Genomic DNA, 20802 nt, shown 5'->3' on the forward strand with positions numbered 1-20802 from the left:
ATGCTTCTGGCCCTTTGGAATATTATTGTTGACACTGGGTGAAAATACAGCTGATCTTATCAGAAAGGCTGCTACAAAGCTGCTCATGAAATGAGTGGAGGTAGTGTAATATTTTGTTCTTCAGATTGGCTAGTTCCATATTAGTAAAAGGTGTTGTAAACTTGATGCAATAAAGGGAGGGATTGCCTCCTAAAGGAATTGTAGGAAACTCTTTCCCATTCACCGACAGCTCATGATAGAGGTGTTGTGGTGGTTGTGGTATAACCATTCACCACATCGTGCTTTCACGTAGAAGGATAACAAACATTTGTAAAAGGGCAGGGTATAATGAAGTAAATACCTTCTTTGCAAATGAAATTGATGAATTGATCTTTTTGTGCCGGATACTTACACATTGTTTTTAGAGTTGTACCTGTACTAGTCTTTGACGGAAAAGTAATATCTGTATAGCTAAGTAGCTGCAGAGAATTGAGATTTTTAGTTACTTACAGTGCTGTAGTGCTTTTAGTAATTCTGAAAATGCTTGTAGAAAGATGTCATAGTATAATTGTTTTTAGTTTTCCTTGAAATAGCAGCTACCAAAATGCAAACTGTCACTTCTGATGCAAAATATAGGCAGCAGTATAAAGTAAAAATCCAGAAGTCAATCATCTGACTGAGTCAATCATCTGTGACTTCATATTTGTCCACATTTATGACACTTATTCTGAACAATGAGAAGAATTTTTTTTTAATGACGGATGTATGTACGTGTCTTAAAAGGTTCAAAAAGTGAAGGTTTAAAGTATAAAGTGTTAAAGACTGTAGAACACTGTTATTTAAAAATACAGAGTTTGACACTTCACTGTATAAATAAGGCTTTTATGTTACTCCAAAATGTCCAAGCTGTGGTGAGGCTTTTGAAAGCTTTCTCATATGCATAGTGTGGTGGTGGTGGTGGTGATGGCAGACTGTCACTTGTTGTTTCCAGTGCTGTATTGTGGTGGGTTCACCTTAGCCACATGCCCACCCTTCCAGCTCCTTACTTGCTGCCCCTCCTCGATAGGACAGAGTGAGAAAATAACATGGAAAAGCTTGGGCGTTGAGATAAAGCCAGGGAGATCACTTAACGGTTACTGTCATGAGCAAAATAGTCTTGGGGAAAATTAATTTGGTTTATTTTACTACCAATTAAGATAGAATTGGATGGTGAGTAACAAAAGGTAAAAACTAAAACACCGCCATCCACTTGTCTTTGCTTTTGGAAGAGTTAAGTGGAGATGCTGCATAGCACAGATCTCACCTGTTCCTTTTCACAGCTGGAGGGTGTATGTTCTTCTACGTGTTTCTTGAAACACTGCAGTAGTTTAGAAATTTAAATAACAGCCTTTTCAGGCTCTCAACTCTTAGGGTTAATGTATGAACTGTTTCAGTGAAGTTAGCTTTCATAAATGCTATTGTGTTGGCCTACAGGATTCTAAACTACAGCTATCTTGCTTACTAGGCTTGAGTTTTGAGGAAAAAAAAAAAAGCTAGTCAAAGCTGTTTTTGTCACAGTCAAATCAGGTTGTATGTTTGATTCTGTTAGGCAGTAGTGAATTGTGAAACCAGAAAAAATGATGGTCAGTTTGCACCTCTGAATTTGCAGCTCAAGTTGAGTTTCATTAAATTCATTCAATTAAAATATAAAGTATTTGCATCTGTTTAGTTGGTACTTCTTTTTTTTTAATAAATGATCTACAAATATAATTCAAGAGGAGAAGGAAAAATACATACAAGTAACGAGATTTATATAAAACTCAGTTGTTTTATATGAAAAGCAATATAGATTAATGTCAATATTCAGAGTTTGCTGCTAAATTGACTAACCTGAAGATGAACAAGAGAGGTTGCTGTATGTAGTCCCTTGTATTCAGTCTTTTTAAAGAAGTTTTGATTTAAGCCCATGCACTACAAGTCTATTTCTTCCCTGGTGCTATAGCTCTCTGTTGGTGCTGACTGCGCTGTTCAGAAGAGACACTTCATTCTGTCAGTGGATATTAGCAGTGGCAGTAGGTTGGAAGAACATGCTATTGATAGCAAAAACCGTTCCTTTTTTTCTCTAGGAAGAATATAGAAGTACTGCATTTTTTTTCTGTTAGACAGAAGGTTTGGTTAGGAATAAGGTCTTTGTTTTGAATTCATGGCACTTTAAGAAAAACATGTTTGATAAATGTGTTCAACAGAATGTGTTTGTATGTTTCCAAGTATCATCTGAGGACGCAGCTCTGACAGTACTGATGTCCAAATACAGGTGCACTTGTAGCGTTGCATGTATTTCAAAGACAATCAGGCTGCCCTCAGGAAATTTAGATTAGATTAATACCTTGTATGCGGGAAACTATGTTCTGAAAATAATAAAAAGTATTAAATAATAGTATTCTTACTAAATTTTCAAGTTAGAGAACTGTTACTGTTAAACTTTAAGACATACCAGGTCTCATTTGTGGGTTGCTATTTCTCTTTTATTTTTGATCCCTCAAATTTCATAGGTGGAAAATTCTGTTTCATTTAGCTGTTTTGAGTTCCAGGATAAAAATATGAAATCGTCAGCTTCATACCTCTGTCCCGGCTTCGGTAAACACTCTGGGCTTCCTCTTCTGTTCCCCCTTTCCTGAAAGTTGGGCCTTTCTCAGACTGGTGCCTCTGAATACACAAACCTCATTTAGTGTTGCACCTGCAAGCAGGTTAATTGAAGTCCAAATGCCACTAGCAATTCCAGAGAGGCTGGCAGAAACGAAATATTTATGACAAGAATAACAGTATGTGGGAGTTGGTTATGGTGGCTGCCGTTCAGACCACGTGATAAATCAAACTGTAGTAGTGTGTGGGGATGTAGGCTGGCTCCTGCTCCTGGCCTCCTTTTTTGTGGAAGGGAGAACTTGTTAAAAGTGAGAAGTGTGACTTTTCTCTTCTGCTTGCCCTGACCCAGCTGTGGGCTGTACCCAGTGGCTCAAGAATTCGGTGCTCAGCTGTGGATTATCATACTCTCTCCGCAGGATAGGGAAGTCTGTAGTCACTCTGTTGGACAGTTTCACTTCAGAAGTGTAGAATGCTCTGTTGTAAATTAAAAAAATAATTTTATTAATTTTTAAAAAATAGTATACCAGGGAAGAAAATAAACTTTATTTCTGATTAGGTTTAAGAGATCAGAATCTTATCATCGAACTTAGAAGGCTGTATAAATATTGTTTACAAATGGTGGGGCATGTATCTTTCCCTCTCCAATAACTATCAGTTTTGTGTATGTAGGTGTATATATGTGTGTGTGTAAAAAAGAAGGATTTTTTGGCAGAAAATATATTGGAGCTGAAATATTTCCTGCGCCTGGGACTACCAAATACTGGTTTGGGGTGGTTTTAAGATACAGCCCTTGTCTAAAGCACACTGTGTGACTTTTTGCCCTGTCAGTGGCAACATCTGTCGGGAAACTATTGCAGGCTTTCTCCCTGTATGGGGGGGATTCCCAACTCCATGAGTTCATTGGCTTTTCAGCACAAGACCATACTATAACAGGTGGTGGAGGCGACTGTGCAGTGTCAGGTTTTTTCTTCATTGATTATGAAATCTAAGTTCCATTTTTAGTGCTTCCTTTTTATCCTCTGTTTATACCAGATTAGGCTTTGGCTGTGCAAGATAGTGCACACATGGTGAGCTGCAATGCTTTGATTTGGGAGCTAATTTCTAGTTGAGAATGGTTACTTCAGTTGCTTAGTTTTGACTGCTGGCTGTGTATACCTGCCTCAGTGTACAGGTATAAGGCTGTAAACTGAAATATAATAAAGAGAAAAGTCTTTCAGGGAGATGCTACGCATTGGTTTCCCCCACCGCAAAATTAAGTTAAATCATGCTGATACACTGCATTGTATTTTTGCATACATTGTTTTGAAAACTGTCTTACTACTTGTTACTTTGGTCTGTTCTGGCTTCTCTCAAGATATTTCTCCTCCCTGCCCCTCTTTCAGGAAAATCTTTGAGTATTCCTGCTTAAAAATCTTTCATGAAACATAACAGAACTTCCATAATTATGATGTCTGTGTTGCTGCTTTCAATCTAGACTAATACCAGCTTTGTCTGTTATGTGACAAGTGGTTTTTTGCAAGTTTAGTGAACTGTCTTTGTGGAACAATTTAACATGGTCTTTTAATGTGACTTTTGGCTCATTTCCTTCCCACTTTTTCTCTCATTGCCCCTCTTCCTGGTTCACACAGACAATTAGAAAAATTCCTCCTATGGATTTACGTGCCTGGGTTGTTTTTATTCCATACAAACCTTGAGTTCCCCCCCTGGACTGGGATCTTGTCTATTTGCAGTGAGGAGTTGGATAAAATGGCTAAGTTTGTAGCCCTTGGTTGTCATCCTTTGCCAAGGATCTGTTAAAATGCGTAACAAGTTCTCCCTCAGCTGCCTGCAAAAAGTCTTGGCACAGCACCCTTCTACCCGCTAATATTCCATACCCTGCAAAGTGTGTCTCTAGATGTGTGGGTGAGTGGAGAAACAGTGAGATTATGGCGTTACTGTGGAAATATTCTGGGGCTGAACAGGGTCAGTGGTCTATAATGGTTTCTGTACTTTCAATGTTATTTGCTTGTGCCTTTGAAAAGAAGCAGCTGGATTGAATAGCATTCTGGAATTGTTGTCAAACTGGTGACTCACAGGCTGTTTCCCAGTGTTTGAGGGACACAGTTAAGTTCTCTGTTTGCCACTTGCAAGAGATATATCCAGCTTGCATTTTCTGGTTCTCAGGTGACTTTGCTATATCTTCCTTGGCCCACAATCTCTGCTCCATCATGGATACTGCTATTATGCCTCCTTTCTTTTTTTTTTCCTGCTCTTCGACCTTCATCTTCTACCTCCTGAGCACTAGTGTCAGTTATAGGTTAGGATTAGGAAACAGTGATTAAATTTAAAATTCGTGTAAATAGGCTCCCCAAAAAAGCTTTTCTTGGGGTGGTGTTACTAGTTTAAAAAAAAAAAAAAAAAATGAAGAGGCAATCACAGATCTGGTTCCAACAAGATTAAGCATTAATTTTCTGTTAGGCCAGATGGAAAGAATAGTTGAATGTTTTTGTACATTGTGATAGGTGTGTTTCGTACATTCTGGGGTTGTGAGAGCCTTTGATCTCACTCTATGAGGGTGAGCCAGGCTGCAGTCAGATGTTCTGTGTCTGGCTGCTGATGTAAACCTCTTGCTTATTATTTTCTTCTGATTTATGCTGGTACAATTTTTTTTTTTTTTTTTTTTTGGTGGGGTACGTTGGGTGAGAGAGGAAAAAAGAGAAAATTCTAGTGCTTGTCTCTCATGTTGTGAGTGGGACATTTAGGGAGGGGAGTCTGTGGACTAGGCTGGCAGATAGGAATGAAGGATTGGTCAGTTCTAGGAGCCAGATAAAAAAGGCTGGAAATGAACTCTTCATAGACGAATTTCAAATGCTGGACTTGAGAAATTTTGAGTGGTATGGTTTGAAAAGAAGGCGAGGGTGAGGAAAGTAGTTGGCCATGTGTCTCTCAATTGCAAGGCAATCTTACGCATTGAACTGACTGGAGATATGGATATGGAAATCCATAGTCCCAATATAAATGAAGAGAAACTTCCAGCTGTCTAATTCTACTGTGTTTAGAAAATTGGGACTTTCAGGCAGCCTTTGATTACAGAGATAAGTGACTAATGTCTGTGTTCTGATTTTGTGAAAGTAGTCTCAAACGGATTGCACATGCTGTTTTGTTGCTTGGGCAGAAAATGGTGGTATTGTTTTCATTACTTGCTAGTAATTACTAAGATGCTGGATGTTTTACAGATGTTGGCATACTGCTCCATAAAATTAGTGTAAATGCCAATATATAGCTCTCCTTGATTTTGAAATTAAGGCTATTGCTGTCTTTTTTATTCTGTTGGAAATGGAATATAAAACCAAGTACTACAGCTATATGGATAGTTGGGAGCACAGTCTGACTTTGCCTCCTTTGCAGCACTGTGTATTGCAAATCCTTTGCAATTCTTACATGTTGGTATCTATATTAAATACTCATCATACTGAGGAGGTTGCAGAGGTGATTTCTGGATTGTAAGGTCACTGTCTTACGAAATGTAACACGAGACCCAGCACCTGTGACAGTTAACATGGTAAAATACTACTTCCCCCGCACTGTGTTCTTCTCTTAGTGATAAACAATATTTCTATAAGCTTGTGCGTTGGGGATTTCACCTTTATGTTTCTAATCTAGACCTGAATTCCAGCCTGAATTGAAGGTAGTTTAACTGATCTTTAGGTAGTTTAACTGATCTTTTTTTTTTCCTTCTCCCTTTTGTTTTCTTTAGATGATAGCACTGAATGCCAAACTGCATCAAAGAAAGAAGAACAAAATGACAAAGAAAAGAAAGATGAAGAGGAGATTCCACTGCCTACCTACAGGGCCAAATCGATTGTTGAGAGTTGGGTGTGGGGTAAACAACCAGGTATTACAGCTCTTTTGGTCATTATCACTGACATCATGTATTCTAGAGTGGTCACTACTTTTGTAGCATCAGGAAGTATTTGGATCGAATGTGCTTGCTGACCTATACATCTGTTAGGTTAGTGAAAGAAGTTGGATAAGTGGTTAACTGTGATTGAAATTAAACGTTTTCTGTAATTAATTTCAGGTTTAATTAGGCTCTTGACTTGAAGAGTCAATTTGCCCCTTTCAGGCTGCTTAAATGAATGATAGACTGACCTGGAATAAATGAAGTTACCCAGTGAAAAGCTCCAGTGTCTTCAGAATATTTCTTTTCATTTGCAGACATTATAAAGAAATTGCTTAGTTTCTGCAGGCAATAATGGTTTAATAGGTGATTTTTCTCTTTGGTTTCATGGTCTGGTAGATAGGTTTGTGTGAATCATGGGAGGAAGGTTGAAATGGTTAGTTCAGTTAATTGTTCATCCTGACCTTTGCTGACAGTAATTGCACCTGCGGTGGCAGTGGAAAAACAGTTTGTGTTCACATCTTCGTGTAGGGGTCTATAAAATACTACTTTTGATACTGAAGCCAGTCAAAGTTCGTGGCTGGTTGTTACTTAGAGCAGCAGTTCATTGTCTAAAATTGTCCATGTTTAAAAATAGCAGATCAGAAGAAGCCTCAGTTCAGTAGTTTATTTTACAGTTCCTGGTACATGATGTTGCCTGATTCAGATGTTGGCGTGTACAGACTTCAGAGACATCTGTTGTGCCACTTGTCCTTTCCCCTCACCCAGAAGCACTTGAAGATCCCTGGGAAAAGTATTATCTCTTCAGTGCCAGAATCTGCATCTGTGTGGCTGTGTTTGCTAGGGGAGATACTTGTTTCTGCTGAGCTGCAGGTCAGCTGCCAGTCTGTTGTCCTCTGCTCTGTGCCAGCCTGCTTGCTCCCTTTCCTTGAGGACAGGAGGACAGATGGATTTGCTGTCACTCTGGTAGTGGCACAGAATCTTGCAGTATATCAGGAATGATAAGAATTGCCACTACAGTGGAAGAGGGAGCGAGAATTGAATGTGTTAGAGAGATGTGAGCCGAAGGTCACATTATTTGTGTCTTATATTCTTATTTAATGTGTGTAACTGAAAAGTAAAGTAAAACTGTTTTAGAAAATGGTAATCTAAATGTCAAAAACTGTTCCAAATTTATTCCAGCTGACCAAAGTGTTTGGGACAAGACTTGGCCTTTAAGCTCGGCCTCCAATTATTTTTTAAAAAATTGAAAATACAGCTTTTTCAGAATAAAAAGGATGTTATGTGTTAGGAGTTTTCAGAAAGAAATAGCTTTTGTCTTGTAGTTACTTTTAGTGCATATATGTAGTATGGTTTATTGCCGCATGTATGGATTCTTATCCTAGAATTAACGTGTGAAGACTTTATAATTTGTCAGAAGTAAGTTTCCCTGTTACCATTTGTGCTTGTAGTTTGTATCACCTAGCTGTCACAAAAATCCTTAAACGGTGCTGTAAACACGCTTGCAGTTTATTTATACAATAAATATATTTATTGTATAAATAAACTGCCAGTGTGGCTTTTGTTCATGATGGTAGGTTACCTTGTTAATTTTTGTTTTGCGTTTGCCAGAAATGTAGCTTAACAGCTGCCTTTTGAGCCATCCTAGTTTTTGTGACTTGGCAATTAATTTTGAAAACACTTTATAGCATCACTTCCATTTTGATACTTCCTGTTAATGTTTCATAAAACGAGAACTGTTTTATGCATTTCTTCTGTAATCCTTCAGAAATAGACTTTTAAACATTTCCTTGTCAAAACCAGGAAGGAACTTTTAAAAAGGAGAATTGTTTCTTAATATGTCATTGCTGATCAAGTAAGAATTAAAGACTTACTATGTCTTCATTTATGGTTTTTATTCCTTTACAAGTAAGGTATAATTTGGAGGTGGAGATTTGAAGTTATGTTACAAAAAGAACTGAAGAGGCATTTAAAGCCAGTGTTTCAGGTCAATACACTTAAGTATTTCTACTGAGTTTAATGATTTACAGCCTTACATTATGAAAATAGTAACTAGATATTAGACACTGTGTGTTTTAGAAGTGCTGTAATACAATCCTATTTTGCCAAGTGTGGAGGATCTTGGTGTTGAACTTCAAGTAATCTAGGTCAGTGGGCCTTGTGACACCCCTCCCCCATGAGGGCTAAGAGATTGTGAGGGCACAGAGAAAAGCCTGCTCATTAAATGTGTTGAGAAACAGTACTTCATGTGCCCCTCAGCTTGTTCTGTCATCCTGGCACAAGTTCAGAGAAGCAAAATACTTTCTCTAGATCTCGTTTATGCTGGTATCACTGTGCTGTCAGAACATCAGAACAGGGCAAAAATGTTGTTGGGTGGTTTTTTGTTGTGTGGTTTTTTTTTTTTTTTTTTTGTTTTGTTTTTGTTTTGTTTTGTTTTGTTTTGTTTTGTTTTTGTTTTTTAATGGTCTTACTGTTCCAAGTGCTGTAAGAGTACATAAGATAATAATAAATACGTGTGTGTAAGTCATTATTTGACTTAAAGATTTTTTTTTCTTTCTCTTTTGCATCTTAGTGGTTTTCATTTCATACTCAGCTCTTGTATGGTACCACTGTTAAACTATTCATTTTTTACATGAATGCTCCCTTAAAATATCTTCTGCCTATTGTATTTGTACCAGATTGAGTACATTCATAGTGCAGTTCCTCTGATTCTTCCTAAAAATTCTGGTTTACCACCTTCATCAGTTTACTTTTCTGAATATATTTAGGCTTTAAGATCTTACATAATCTGAGGTCTAGGTGATCAGCACTAGGTATGGGGGTAAAAGAAAAGGAAACCCTTTGAAGTGGTTGTTCAAAGCCTACAGAACATAGAGCAGTATTTCATCTTCTTGGGCTTCTTTTTCTTAGTCATAATATGCTTAAGGTTGGCTATGTTGAATAAAACTTTTTACAAATGGTGGTGCATCTTATTTTTCTGATATTATTAGTACAATATCAGCAGGATTGCCCTGAGAAATGCTTTATAGGCACTACTGAAGAGACAAGGTTAAAATTAACTATGTGACTTCAGTGAGCTTGTTGAGATACTTGTTATTACCAAGTGCACTTGTATTCCTGCATTTGTGTTGTGAGAGAATGCGATAGGCAGAACTTCTATCCTGTAAGAGACTTTTAGTTACATGTTGAAATCTAAATTTACACTGTGTACAGAAGTAATTAAAAAGTAGTCATGGCACTGAAACCCCCCCTTCTTTTAGCCTTCTTTATTGAAATTTTTTGGCTTTTATCAAATTTCTTGATTCATACTTTCAAGTTTAGATTTAGAAATACCGAGTCAAAGGATGACCGAGTCAAAGGATGAAATTTGACCTCCCTGTTTTACATTTCTCAGAGCTCCTTCATCCCTTTATTTTCTTTTACTTTTTTTGCCTTTGCATCGGGTTCCCTCTACCTCAGCTTGAAACCATTTGTCCAGCTCCAAATATGTTTGGTTGCTGTTGATGCCCTTGAGGAGTGTATGTGTTAGCATGTGGTTTTACACACAGACTGGCGTTTAAATTCTTGTTATTTGATTCTGTGCAGGAGTATTAAAACATCAATTTAAACAAGTTTTGCTGATGATCTGAAACTTTGAAAATTGTAGAATTGTATAATGCTAAGTTGGAAGGGACCCATGGGGATCATCGAGTCCAGCTCTTGGCCGTTACAGCACCATCCCCAAGAGTCAGTGTGTGTCTGAGAGCCTTGTTCAAATGCTACTTGAGCTCTGTCAGGCTGGTGCTGTGACCATTTCCCTGGGGAGCCTGTCCCAGTGCCCAACCACCCTCTGGGTGAAAAATGTTTTCCTGGTATCCAGCCTAAACCTGCCATGAACCTCAGCTTCATGCCACATCCCTGAGTCCTGTCTCTGGTCACAAGAGTGAAGGATGGGCACTTGCCTCTCCACTCCCCTTCACAAAGATGTGGAAGACCACAAAGTCCCCTCAGTCTCCTCCAGGCTGAAGAAACCAAGTGTTCTCAGCTGCTTCTCTTAAGGCTTCTGCTCCAGAAGGGGGGACAGTGCTTTCACTGTCCTGCACCCAGCCACAAAATGTGCAAATTCTGAATGCACATGCAGCTGCTCAATATTTCTGAATACTAATAAGGTGGAGTCTGATGTTGTTCATCTTTTGTACAGGGGAGCAGAAAGCTAAAAGCCCCTTAGGCATTATATTCTTTGTTGGTTTAAAATAACATTGAAAGCATATTTTGGTTTTGTTTCCAAAGGAAATTGTGTATGTGATGGCATTTTTGTCCTTCCCTCTAACTTTACAATTTGCTCATTCTAAAGGTTTGAAGGTCATTAGAAGCCTGTTAAGCCAAGCCAACTGCATCCTTTATCTCTTCTTTGTCCAGTGGAAATAGTGTGGAGTGGAAGGGGAAAGAGAAGACAAAATACAAAATTCTCTAGGAAATTAGAGCACAATTAGTTCTGCTGGTGACAGGAATGTGTACTCATTATAACAGTAGATTCATGCCAAATTCTGCTTGAAATGTGCTTTCCAAGTCTGAAATCTCTCCACATTGTAACATCTATGTTTGCTGTTACTAAAGTTTGTGAGTCAACCTTGTTTCAGTCTGGTACTGGCATTTTTAAGGTGCCTAAATTTATCTGTCAGAAGCGAGCTAATGAAATGACCGTTAAGGAACCACAAAGCATGTTAATTTATTTCTTTGTGCTGCTAAAACAGGAGCAAATTGCCTTTGGACCTGCTACCTTAGGCTTGTGTCAGGTTAGTGTTCTGGCTGTGGCTGAGATGATTTAAGAAGCTGTTGTCTTCACCTGCTTGTTTTGTCCTGTTCTGCTCAAATATCTGAATAACACCACTTCTTAACGCTCTTCGGTCAAATTGGCTGGGTTAAACAATTCCAGTGTTTTTTTCTACTAATGCAGGGAACTTTGGGTAGGAGGAATTGAGAAGTGAAGACAGGTAGTTGTACCCTTTGCTGAGAGGAGGGAGAGATGTGATAAATTTTAGCAGAAGAGGGTAAAACCCTTACCTGTCTCTACTGCAGCCAGTAACATACCTGACTGTACCTGCCAGTTAACAAGTATTCTGCTAATGATGGTTTGAGAATTTAAACTGGTGTGGTATGACTCCAAGTCTTACAGTGCTGGTGCAGATTAAGTAAAGTGTTTCCACCCTTCACAGAGTAACTGGCAAAGCATAGCATTGCAAAGGATGGTTAGCATCAAGGGCTGGTGTAGTGACATATGAACAGTTTTGTTTAAAGAGTTCCCTGTAACCTTCTCAGATGAAATTTGAATCGTTACTATTAATAAGCTATTCTCTCATTAGACTGTTCAGTTCATCAGTAACAAGTGTTGCTCAGATTTGAAGGTTTATTGAAATGAGTTTCACTGTGTTGATTCCCAGATGTATTTAAATCTTTTGAAAGATTAACTAAATTTTTTAAAAGATGAATTTACTTGTGGAATAAGAGAAGATTTAAAGTGAGGAAGTATGTAGATATATCTCACTTAAAAATAGTGTTACTTTTAATAAAACGAGACAGTCCTTGGTTCAGCTTTTAGATGTCTGAGTTATAAGGATACTATTACCTGTTCCAGCCTTTACTACACTTTGTATATGAACTTTGTTTTGCATTCTTGAAATACTAAGGAAGTTCATATAAAATATTTATGAGCAGAATTATTTAATTTTGGTAGAAAGCCTTCCTAAAATTGCAGTCATTTTCAATTGTGAAGGCACATCCTTCTCCCCAGCTTTAACCTCCCGCTCGGTCTGAGATCTTAGAAACATGTCAAAGCCTAAACCTTAACAAGGCAATTTTGCTGACAAGAAATGTATCTTTCTTAATTTATGTAACACCTGGATGTCATTGTGGCTGATTGAAGTGGTTGGAAAGATACACAGTTGCAGACTGTTAGGGAAAGTTCCTTCTGAACTAATACCTAGAGGATTGGTGAGTAGGTGGTCTCTGCTTGTCCGAAGTGTTTCTTTCTAATAGTCCCCATGATAGGTTTTTCATAGGTGTGTTGTTTGGAAACAAAAGGCTTTTCCACCTAAGTTTTCAACTCTCAAGAAACATTTTTTGAGGGTTTTCACAATTAGGTAACTTGCCAGGCAAGAATGCTGGCAGGATGAATGCTGCAGCTGTGTATTACTTGACAGACTCTGCTGAATCTATCACCCAGTGCTTGTTTTCTGTAGCACCAAACATAGATTCTCTTCCCCAAACATAAGTGTTAAAGTGACTTCTTTTTTCATCACTGGCTATTTCTTTACTTTTCCTAGAGATATGAGACCATAATTTGGGAAATGAATCTGCATGATGAAATTATTTGTCAAAACAAAGTGATAAGGAAAGTCTCTTTGTAAGGAGGAGAGCATGGTCTTTTTGTACTTCTGTGTTGTAGCCTGGTGGTTATTTAGAAGTTGATAGGACTTTAGTGTTCAAGAAGGGGGGAAAATGTGATTTTTATGTCTTTGGATGGTTTGCTTAAAGGGATCATGGAACTGGGATGTCAGTATTGACTATGCTCTGTTGTTGTACTCTGAAGTATGCACTTCAAAATGGTGTTGTTTTGGGTTTTTTTGTTTGTTTGTTTTGGTTTGGGGTTTTTTTTGTGTTTTTGCTTTGTGCTGTGGAGTTCTTTGGGAAATTTTGTGGAACTAAAATTAGGGATAGTGTAGTTTTTTGTCAAATTTCTTGTTGGTTTTGTGTATTTCTCCTTGTTTGAGTCAGCATGTATAATTGCTGCTGTTGTTTTCATCTGAGAGGTCTAGACTGCAAGGAATATTTTCTACTCTGTTCACTCTTGTTGAAAAAATAAGTCCCTCATAGTCAGGTGGAAAGATGTGAATTGCTTAGGGAAAGGAGTCTAACACATTATGAAATGGTGAAATGTGAGTAGCAATGTTGAAAACAGGCTGGAGTGATGGCTGACAGCAAACCATAAATTACTCTGCAATGTGATCCACTGGCAAAAAGGGCCGCTTGAATTCTTTCCTGGGTACACAAAGATGTGGGACAAAACTTTGAAATACTTTTTACAGCTGTAGTTGCAAAAGAAGTTCTATGCCTCCTTAGATAAAACCTTTAACCGTAGAGACTACCATAAATCTGTTTAAATTTCTATAGTTTGAAGGCACTTGTTCCAAAAAATACATTGGTTTTATATATTTTTAGGGATGTTTTTTATAGTTATTTTGCATTGTGACCAACTTCTCACAAGCTGTTGTTACATATATGCAGACATACTATTTTTTCATACCCCTTAGTCAGGTGCCATTTAAAACAAAGATACTTCTGTGTAGCTGCCAGGCAACAAATGTGGTTGGCTTAGGGACAAGTATAGTAATGCAGTGCAAAGGAGTGGGGTGGCTCAGTGATCAGACTGTTAATGAAGGGGCAGAAAAGAAGCCCTTTAGGAATGTACTTCGTTGATATTTGTCCTAGGAATTAAAGCTATATGAAAATATGGCTTCCAAATTTTTGTTTTAGAGTGTTTTTTTGTCATTGTTTTTGACAATGGACTTGTTATCATCTCTTATTAGATTACTAGGGCTTTGGGATGTTGCGTACTTACTCTGCTGTAGAGAAAAAAGAATTAATATTATGTCGTTGGTACCTAAGTCAGATCTTTTATTTACTAATGGTGCTTGAAAGCATCTTAATTTTTTGACATTATTTGTTTCAGAAGCATAGCAGCTCTTGGTAGTGATCCTAGAGCTTCTGAGAGTAGTTTTATAACTTCTGAGAAACTTAAAGTAATGTGTATCGGGTGCAAAATGAAAGCATATTCTTGTAGGGACTTGCAAAGGACTTGCCTGCACTTAAGAGGTCTAAGATTGGATGATGATAAGAATTTGTTGTCTGACTTGTTTTTTTGGAATATTTCCTGTGATGTTCTAATTTCAGACATAAAATGCGAAGGTTTAGATATGTTTAGACAAACCCAGGTTTGATGATAAACTTTGACTAAACACCTGTTAAGTATGATTGTATTTATGTCATACCATGTGCATTAAGTATGGAAAGAGGGAGTTTTACTGGGTTCAGACTTCTGGTCAATTTACAGTTTTCAGTTTGTCTTTATTTTTCTTGATACTGTATATAACACAGATGAATGCCCATAAAATGATACCTCTCTCTGATTCTCAGATGTGAATGAATTGAAGGAGTGCCTTCATGTACTAGTGAAGGAGCAGCAAGCTCTGGCCACACAAACTGCAACAACAGCTCTCTCAGCTATGAGGCTAAAGCAGAGGCTGGTTATCCTGGAACGATATTTCATTGCTTTGAACAGAGCAGTTCTTCAGGAGAACGTCAAAGTGAAGTGGAAAAGCAGTAGTGTTCCTTTGCCTGCTGTGGATAAGAAAAGGTAGTAACACATACATGAGCAAGTTAATTCATTAGAAAAGTCATAGAAAGGTTATCAACATTTCTGTGAGAGCTTAATCTGATTTATTCCTCCTTGTGAAACATTAATTGTAAAGAAACTTCTTATTTCTTAAGATGGCTTTACTGTATTAAGTGGTGTTACCTGCCATCAGTTCTCCTTCTTGCCTGGTGCTTTCTTATAGTATCTCTGTTTGTACTAGTAGGTTTTTATTATAATACATTGTTGTAGATACTAAACTTTGAGCTATAAGTGTACATTTATTGAAGTATTTCTTTTATTCTGCTCTGCTAGAAAGGATGGAGAAGCCTGTTTCAGAAATTGTGCTAATGGAAATTACATTGTTTGAATAATATATTTTTGTCAATAGTTTCTCAGTTAAATAGTTGCTCAGCTCACATAAATTAAAAAAATTCAAATACATAAAAGCAGAACATAGAACCTTAGTTTGGGTGAGGAGTGTTGTAATTGTGCATTTTATGTGCAACTATTTAATACAAATACAAAAAAAGCTGAACATAGTTTTCCTTAGTTTGAGTGAGAAATGATGTAATTATACATTTTATATGCAACTGTTTCAAGAGAAGTAACTGAGTGTTTGATTACTTGTCTGGTTAACTATCTAGGCCTAAAAATAGAAAAATCTATCAGACAAGGCATTAAAAATAAAGTGTTCAGTAGCTGTCTGACAGAACAAGCAGTTTGGCTCGGGAAATTTTTGTTAGATTGTCTCTAGCTTCAGATATGAAAGGAGAATGTATGTAGATATCACAACTAGTTATTACAGAATTGGAGTTCTGAAAAGGATATCTTTCTCTGAATAGACTGTTCTCTTGAAATTGTTTCTCTGCTCTGATTAAATAGAGCATTGATATGTTTAAGTTACCAGTTTGCTAAAAATGCAAGTAAAATTTCTTGAAAAAGTCCTAAGCTGTTTGTTTTCTTTGTAGTCTCACAACAAAACAAAACAGACTTAGTGACTCAGTGTTGGAAGTGGTAGGGAATCTCTTGTTGCTGACTACAAAGGGGAACTTACTTAAATTAATTTGATTGTATGAGAAGAGAAGTTAGCAGAAATGAATGTGAGTCCAGTGGATATTACCAAAAGTTGAAGCTGTCACTCTTACTTACATACACAAGCACAGAAACTGCAAAGATTTTTAGCATTGACACTTGACTAGAAAGATAAGTAATTACAAAATGGGTGGAATTAATTATCAATAATTAAAGATTAATTTTAAAAAGTCTGCAAGCTTAGTTTATGCGGTCCAAACTAACTAAAAATATAGGCTTCCCTAGTAAATAATTAGTATGTGAAGTACCTTATGTTTGTGTATTTTGAGTAAAGCATCATAATTTCACTTGGAGTACCTATGGGCATTTTTTTGGTGGCAGTCCATTATGCTAGTCTGGTTTATATTTTTCTCTGTGGAGCTTTTTGATGTTGGACATTGAATTGTTTCTTTGAAGTGTTTGAGGTTGAATTTTGGTTGCTGACATTTTGATGTTCACCTTGTTTGTCAAGGCACAACTATGGTTCTTTACAAATAAAAATAGTGTAACTGTGTATGCATGCATATGGCTAAATTATAAAATCATTGACTATATGTTATACAAAATAATCGTAACATAAATATACATTATTGTAATACAAATTTATTGATACTATTCATACAAAATCTTATTTAGCTCAAGACCTGTAGGCAAAGGTGTGGAAGGACTTGCACGCGTTGGATCCCGAGCAGCACTTTCATTTGCATTTGCTTTCCTTCGTAGAGCCTGGAGATCAGGTAGGTCTACTCTTGAGCATATTGCATATATATTTCATTTGAAGCCAGGTGACTCAGTAAAGTGTGTGTGTGTTAAATATTGGCATAGAACTATAAGTTTATGAATGATAGATTTGCATAATTGCACTTATGTGATACTATGCCCAACAGTGCTGTTGCTGATCAAAGCCGCCCAAGCCAGTATCAGTGCTGGGTTTTTCTGGGATATTTTATGCTGAGGAAGGTAAGTTTGGGATTTCATGAAAAGCATGTATTTTTAATGCTAGATTTCAGAAAAATTAGATTTATTCTTCAGACAAGGTCAAGCCACTACATGATAGTAGCAGCTTAGAAAAAGCTTTCAATGTGAGGCTTGTGTTTAGGTTGTGTACTTGTCAGCTATTGTCAAATTGCAGAGGTGGGCAGAACTGTCACCTGTGCTGCTGAACCTGCCTGTCTCAGTAGGGACCATTTGGTCAGAGGGCAGGTGTGGGCTTACTCCAGCCAGCCCTAGTTCTCTTCTTTTCTCAGTGGCTGCATAGTGAAATGAGCTGATTTTGGTTTTTACCTTTCTGATTTTTTTTTTTTTTGTGGTGAAAATTTCTTCAGAATCTTGCAGTCAGATGTTCATGTGGAAATTGAGAACTTTGTCTGTAGGAAATAACTTGTCTCTTGTGTTGGAGGAAAGCTCTACGAAATATTGTGTACAACAGTTTCTCTAACTTTTGTAAATGTGGGAATGTAACTGCTGTTGCTGTGTTCCTTAGGTGAGGATGCAGACTTGTGCAGTGAATTGTTACAGGAATCACTTGATGCACTGCGAGCTCTACCAGAGGCGTCCCTTTTTGATGAAGGGACTGTATCTTCTGTGTGGCTGGAAGTGGTAGAAAGAGCTACTAAATTCCTAAGGTCTGTTGTGACTGGGTAAGTTTCTTTTTTTTGAGCTGTTAAATGGCAAGCTTGCATCTCTCAGAAACTAGTGGTATAAGCACAGTGATGTATAGAAAATTTGTTAAGATTTCCTTCCTTTTCTAATGTTGTTATACAAGCAAGCAAAAAATGAATGGACTATTGAAATGATGCTCTTTAAATATGATTTAATGATTTTAGCTGTTTAACAAAAATCTGAATTGGAATATTCAGAATCACTGCATGAAGATTTACCAAAAGAACTGTGTTTTACTAATGTAAACATATCCACAGAAGAATGCTTTGGTAATACTATATATGTGCACTCTTAATTGTGCCCTTCAAGTATAGTAAAATAATACAGATTTTTGTGCATGAGGGAAAATACACTCATGTTGGACTTGGAACAGTCCCCTGCTTTTCCCTGTTAAGTAGGCTTCAAGTTGTTGCCTTTTAACAGTAGTTACTAGAAGCTACTAGTAGTTACTAGAAATGTCTTTTCAATACTGGAACTACATTCCTAAGGTGAATATCATAAAACGTATTTGAATTCCACCTGTGAGAAATGTTTTTCATGTTCTTGTTTAATAGAACTGTAGATAAATAGTGAAGCTTGGGGCATTTTTAAAGCCTAGCTGTCCCTCTAAAACTTGATCTAGCTCGGAATGTGTGAGCTTTTCTTCTCAGTTGCTTTCATCACCCCTTTGATATTTTTCTGTAAGTTTAGTCGTTCTTGTGGTGCTGTAGATGCTTTTGGTAAGCTATTGTGTATTATTTCTTCTTAGTTAATGTATATTGTTTGACTTTTTAATAGAGATGTGCATGGAGCTCCCAGTACCAAAGGGCCAGGAAACATTCCTTTGCAAGACCAGCACTTAGCACTTGCCATATTGCTTGAACTGGCAGTGCAGAGGGGTACACTAAGGTGAGAAGCACAAGCACTCTGACTTTTAACCATCACTGTTGGGCTTTTAACCATCACTGTTGGGCTGACAGTCTTCAGTTTTCATGGATTTGGTTTTAATGTAATAGTTGTGGTTCAAAGCATATGCACCTTTTCACTCAGGCAGTGGTGATTGAAACCTAATATTATCTAGATTGCAAAGTCCATTTTTTATATTTTGATAATTGTTTTAAAACAGAAAGCCCTGACATCCAATTTTGCTAAGCTTCAAAGTGTAGAGATTGAATTGTATGGATTACCTAACCCAATGGTTTTAGGAATGCTTATTAATAGAAAATGTTCATTCCCTCTCTCAGCCAAATGTTGTCTGCAGTTATGTTGCTGCTTCAACTTTGGGATAATGGAACGAGGGAAACGGATAATGAGCGATCTGCGCAGGGAACGAGTGCACCCCTTCTACCTTTGCTACAAAGATTTCAGAGTATAATATGTAATAAAGACATGCCCAATACTGAGGAAGAGATTCAGGTACTTATTCTTGGATTATTTGAAAGGGGCATTATGTTGGAATCAAATTTCAATTGCCTAACCAAAATAATCATAAAATTATCCAAACAAAATTGGTGGTGGTGTTCTCCATGTAAGATGTCATTTGGTTTTCAAGTGAACATTTGAGTTTCTTGAGGTGGGGGGAAGAAGTCACAGCATGATTAGAGGTAAGCATTGTGTTTCATAGCTTATGCTAATGTGATAATGAAGATGTGGCTACGTGACTTTTCTGAATATTTGGATTGGCTTTATTTTCTGTTTAAAATTAATTGAACTATGACTTTTAGTGAATATTACTGAGGTTGATAACTCATAATAAATCAGTTCTATTATGCTTTTAACTTTCTATTATATACAGTCTGTTTTGTCAACGTTCATGTTTCAAATTTTTCTCTAGTGTAAAAAAAAGGGAGTGCAGAGTTAATTCATTTTCTCTTACACTTGTGTAGATAGTCATCTTGCCTAAAGTTTATTGTGTATCTGTGTGTGTGTAGTCTCATAGATATCCCTCAAATGTTTTTCTGACTTCTCTTTTCTCTTTTCCAGCTCCTGACTTACCCTCTAAGTCCAAATGAAAGTTTCCTGAGGTATCTGACGTTGCCACAGGACAATGAGCTGGCGATTGATCTGAGACAGACGGCTGTGGTGATCATGGCCCATTTAGACCGCCTTGCCACCCCATGTATGCCTCCACAGTGTAGCTCTCCTACGTCTCATAAGGTAATTATTTGCAATGTCAAATACGGTAGGATGTTTTTCCTGAAAGCATAATTGAATTTCAGAATACAAGGAAAACAGCTTCTAAGATTCTTCAAATTCCTTTCCAATTTTCACAACATAACCTTGAGTTCCAAAATTTGTCTTACTTGGGTAACTTTTATTACATTGGCCCTTTTTCAGTGAGCCTTGTTGATGAACAGTGGTTTATGAATGATTCTTTCTTACAACACTATGTCTAATTCTGCCATATCTTGAGCTGTTCCTTGTGCTTCTCAGAGTAAATTCTCAAGACCAGACTTTACAAATGTTGAGGGTCTGATGTACTAAAACAATAAAAGAAAGAAAAAAGTAAATGCCAAACTTTACAACCTGAAAAATTTCTGAATCTCTTACCATACAGACTTATTGCTCATTTAGCAGCAGACTGAACTGAATATGATGCATGCAAATCTTTATTTTTAGTATCTTCTAATTAGGTAGGTTTTATTGACTATTGGAAAGAATGACGGTCTCAGGTTTGAACATACTTGGCGTATAAAGGTTTAAAAAATAATTTGCTCTGTGGATTTTCTTAAGCTGTGTGTTTCAAAATGTAATACTTACAGAATTTCTTATTTCCTAGGGATCACTGCAAGAGGTCATTGCTTGGGGATTAATTGGTTGGAAGTACTATGCTAATGTGAGTGGTCCAATTCAGTGTGAAGGACTTGCCAACCTTGGTGTTGTACAGGTTGCTTGTGCAGAGAAACGTTTTCTGATATTATCTAGAAATGGAAGAGTTTATACACAAGCTTATAACAGCGATACTCTGGTGAGAATTTTTTACATGTTTTTAAAATATTGTTCTGTATTGCTTCATAAGTTTCCTCTTCTAAATATTTACAGTTTCTTAGGAGAGTGGATGGAAACCTGCTAATTTTTGTGAGCTTTCTGTACTGTTTTATTTGAAGTTTCAGAAATAGTGGGGTTTGTCTCTTGGGTTGATTCAATGAAAAGCATGTGGATTCTCTAATTTCTATCAGGCTAGAGGTTATGGATGCAATGATAATTGCTTTTATTG

The 20802-nt window shown here is 37.2% G+C and overlaps 1 protein-coding gene across 3 annotated transcripts in view; it reads left to right on the forward strand.

Moving 5' to 3' along the window:
* Positions 1-20802, forward strand: part of HERC2 (HECT and RLD domain containing E3 ubiquitin protein ligase 2) — a 103192-nt gene that overhangs the window by 12121 nt on the left and 70269 nt on the right. For 2 of the 3 annotated variants that reach the window (XM_040056362.2, XM_040056363.2), the window contains exons 4-11: positions 6338-6475; positions 14654-14873; positions 16581-16681; positions 17428-17584; positions 18384-18494; positions 18830-19001; positions 19569-19742; positions 20365-20553. In XM_040056362.2, the coding sequence (XP_039912296.1) occupies positions 6338-6475; positions 14654-14873; positions 16581-16681; positions 17428-17584; positions 18384-18494; positions 18830-19001; positions 19569-19742; positions 20365-20553 (1262 nt within the window). The remainder of the gene's footprint in view (positions 1-6337; positions 6476-14653; positions 14874-16580; positions 16682-17427; positions 17585-18383; positions 18495-18829; positions 19002-19568; positions 19743-20364; positions 20554-20802) is intronic. The other variant, XM_040056365.2, reaches the window with a different exon arrangement.

This window comes from Hirundo rustica, chromosome 2 (genome assembly GCF_015227805.2).
Source record: "Hirundo rustica isolate bHirRus1 chromosome 2, bHirRus1.pri.v3, whole genome shotgun sequence".
Taxonomy (NCBI): Eukaryota; Metazoa; Chordata; class Aves; order Passeriformes; family Hirundinidae; genus Hirundo; species Hirundo rustica.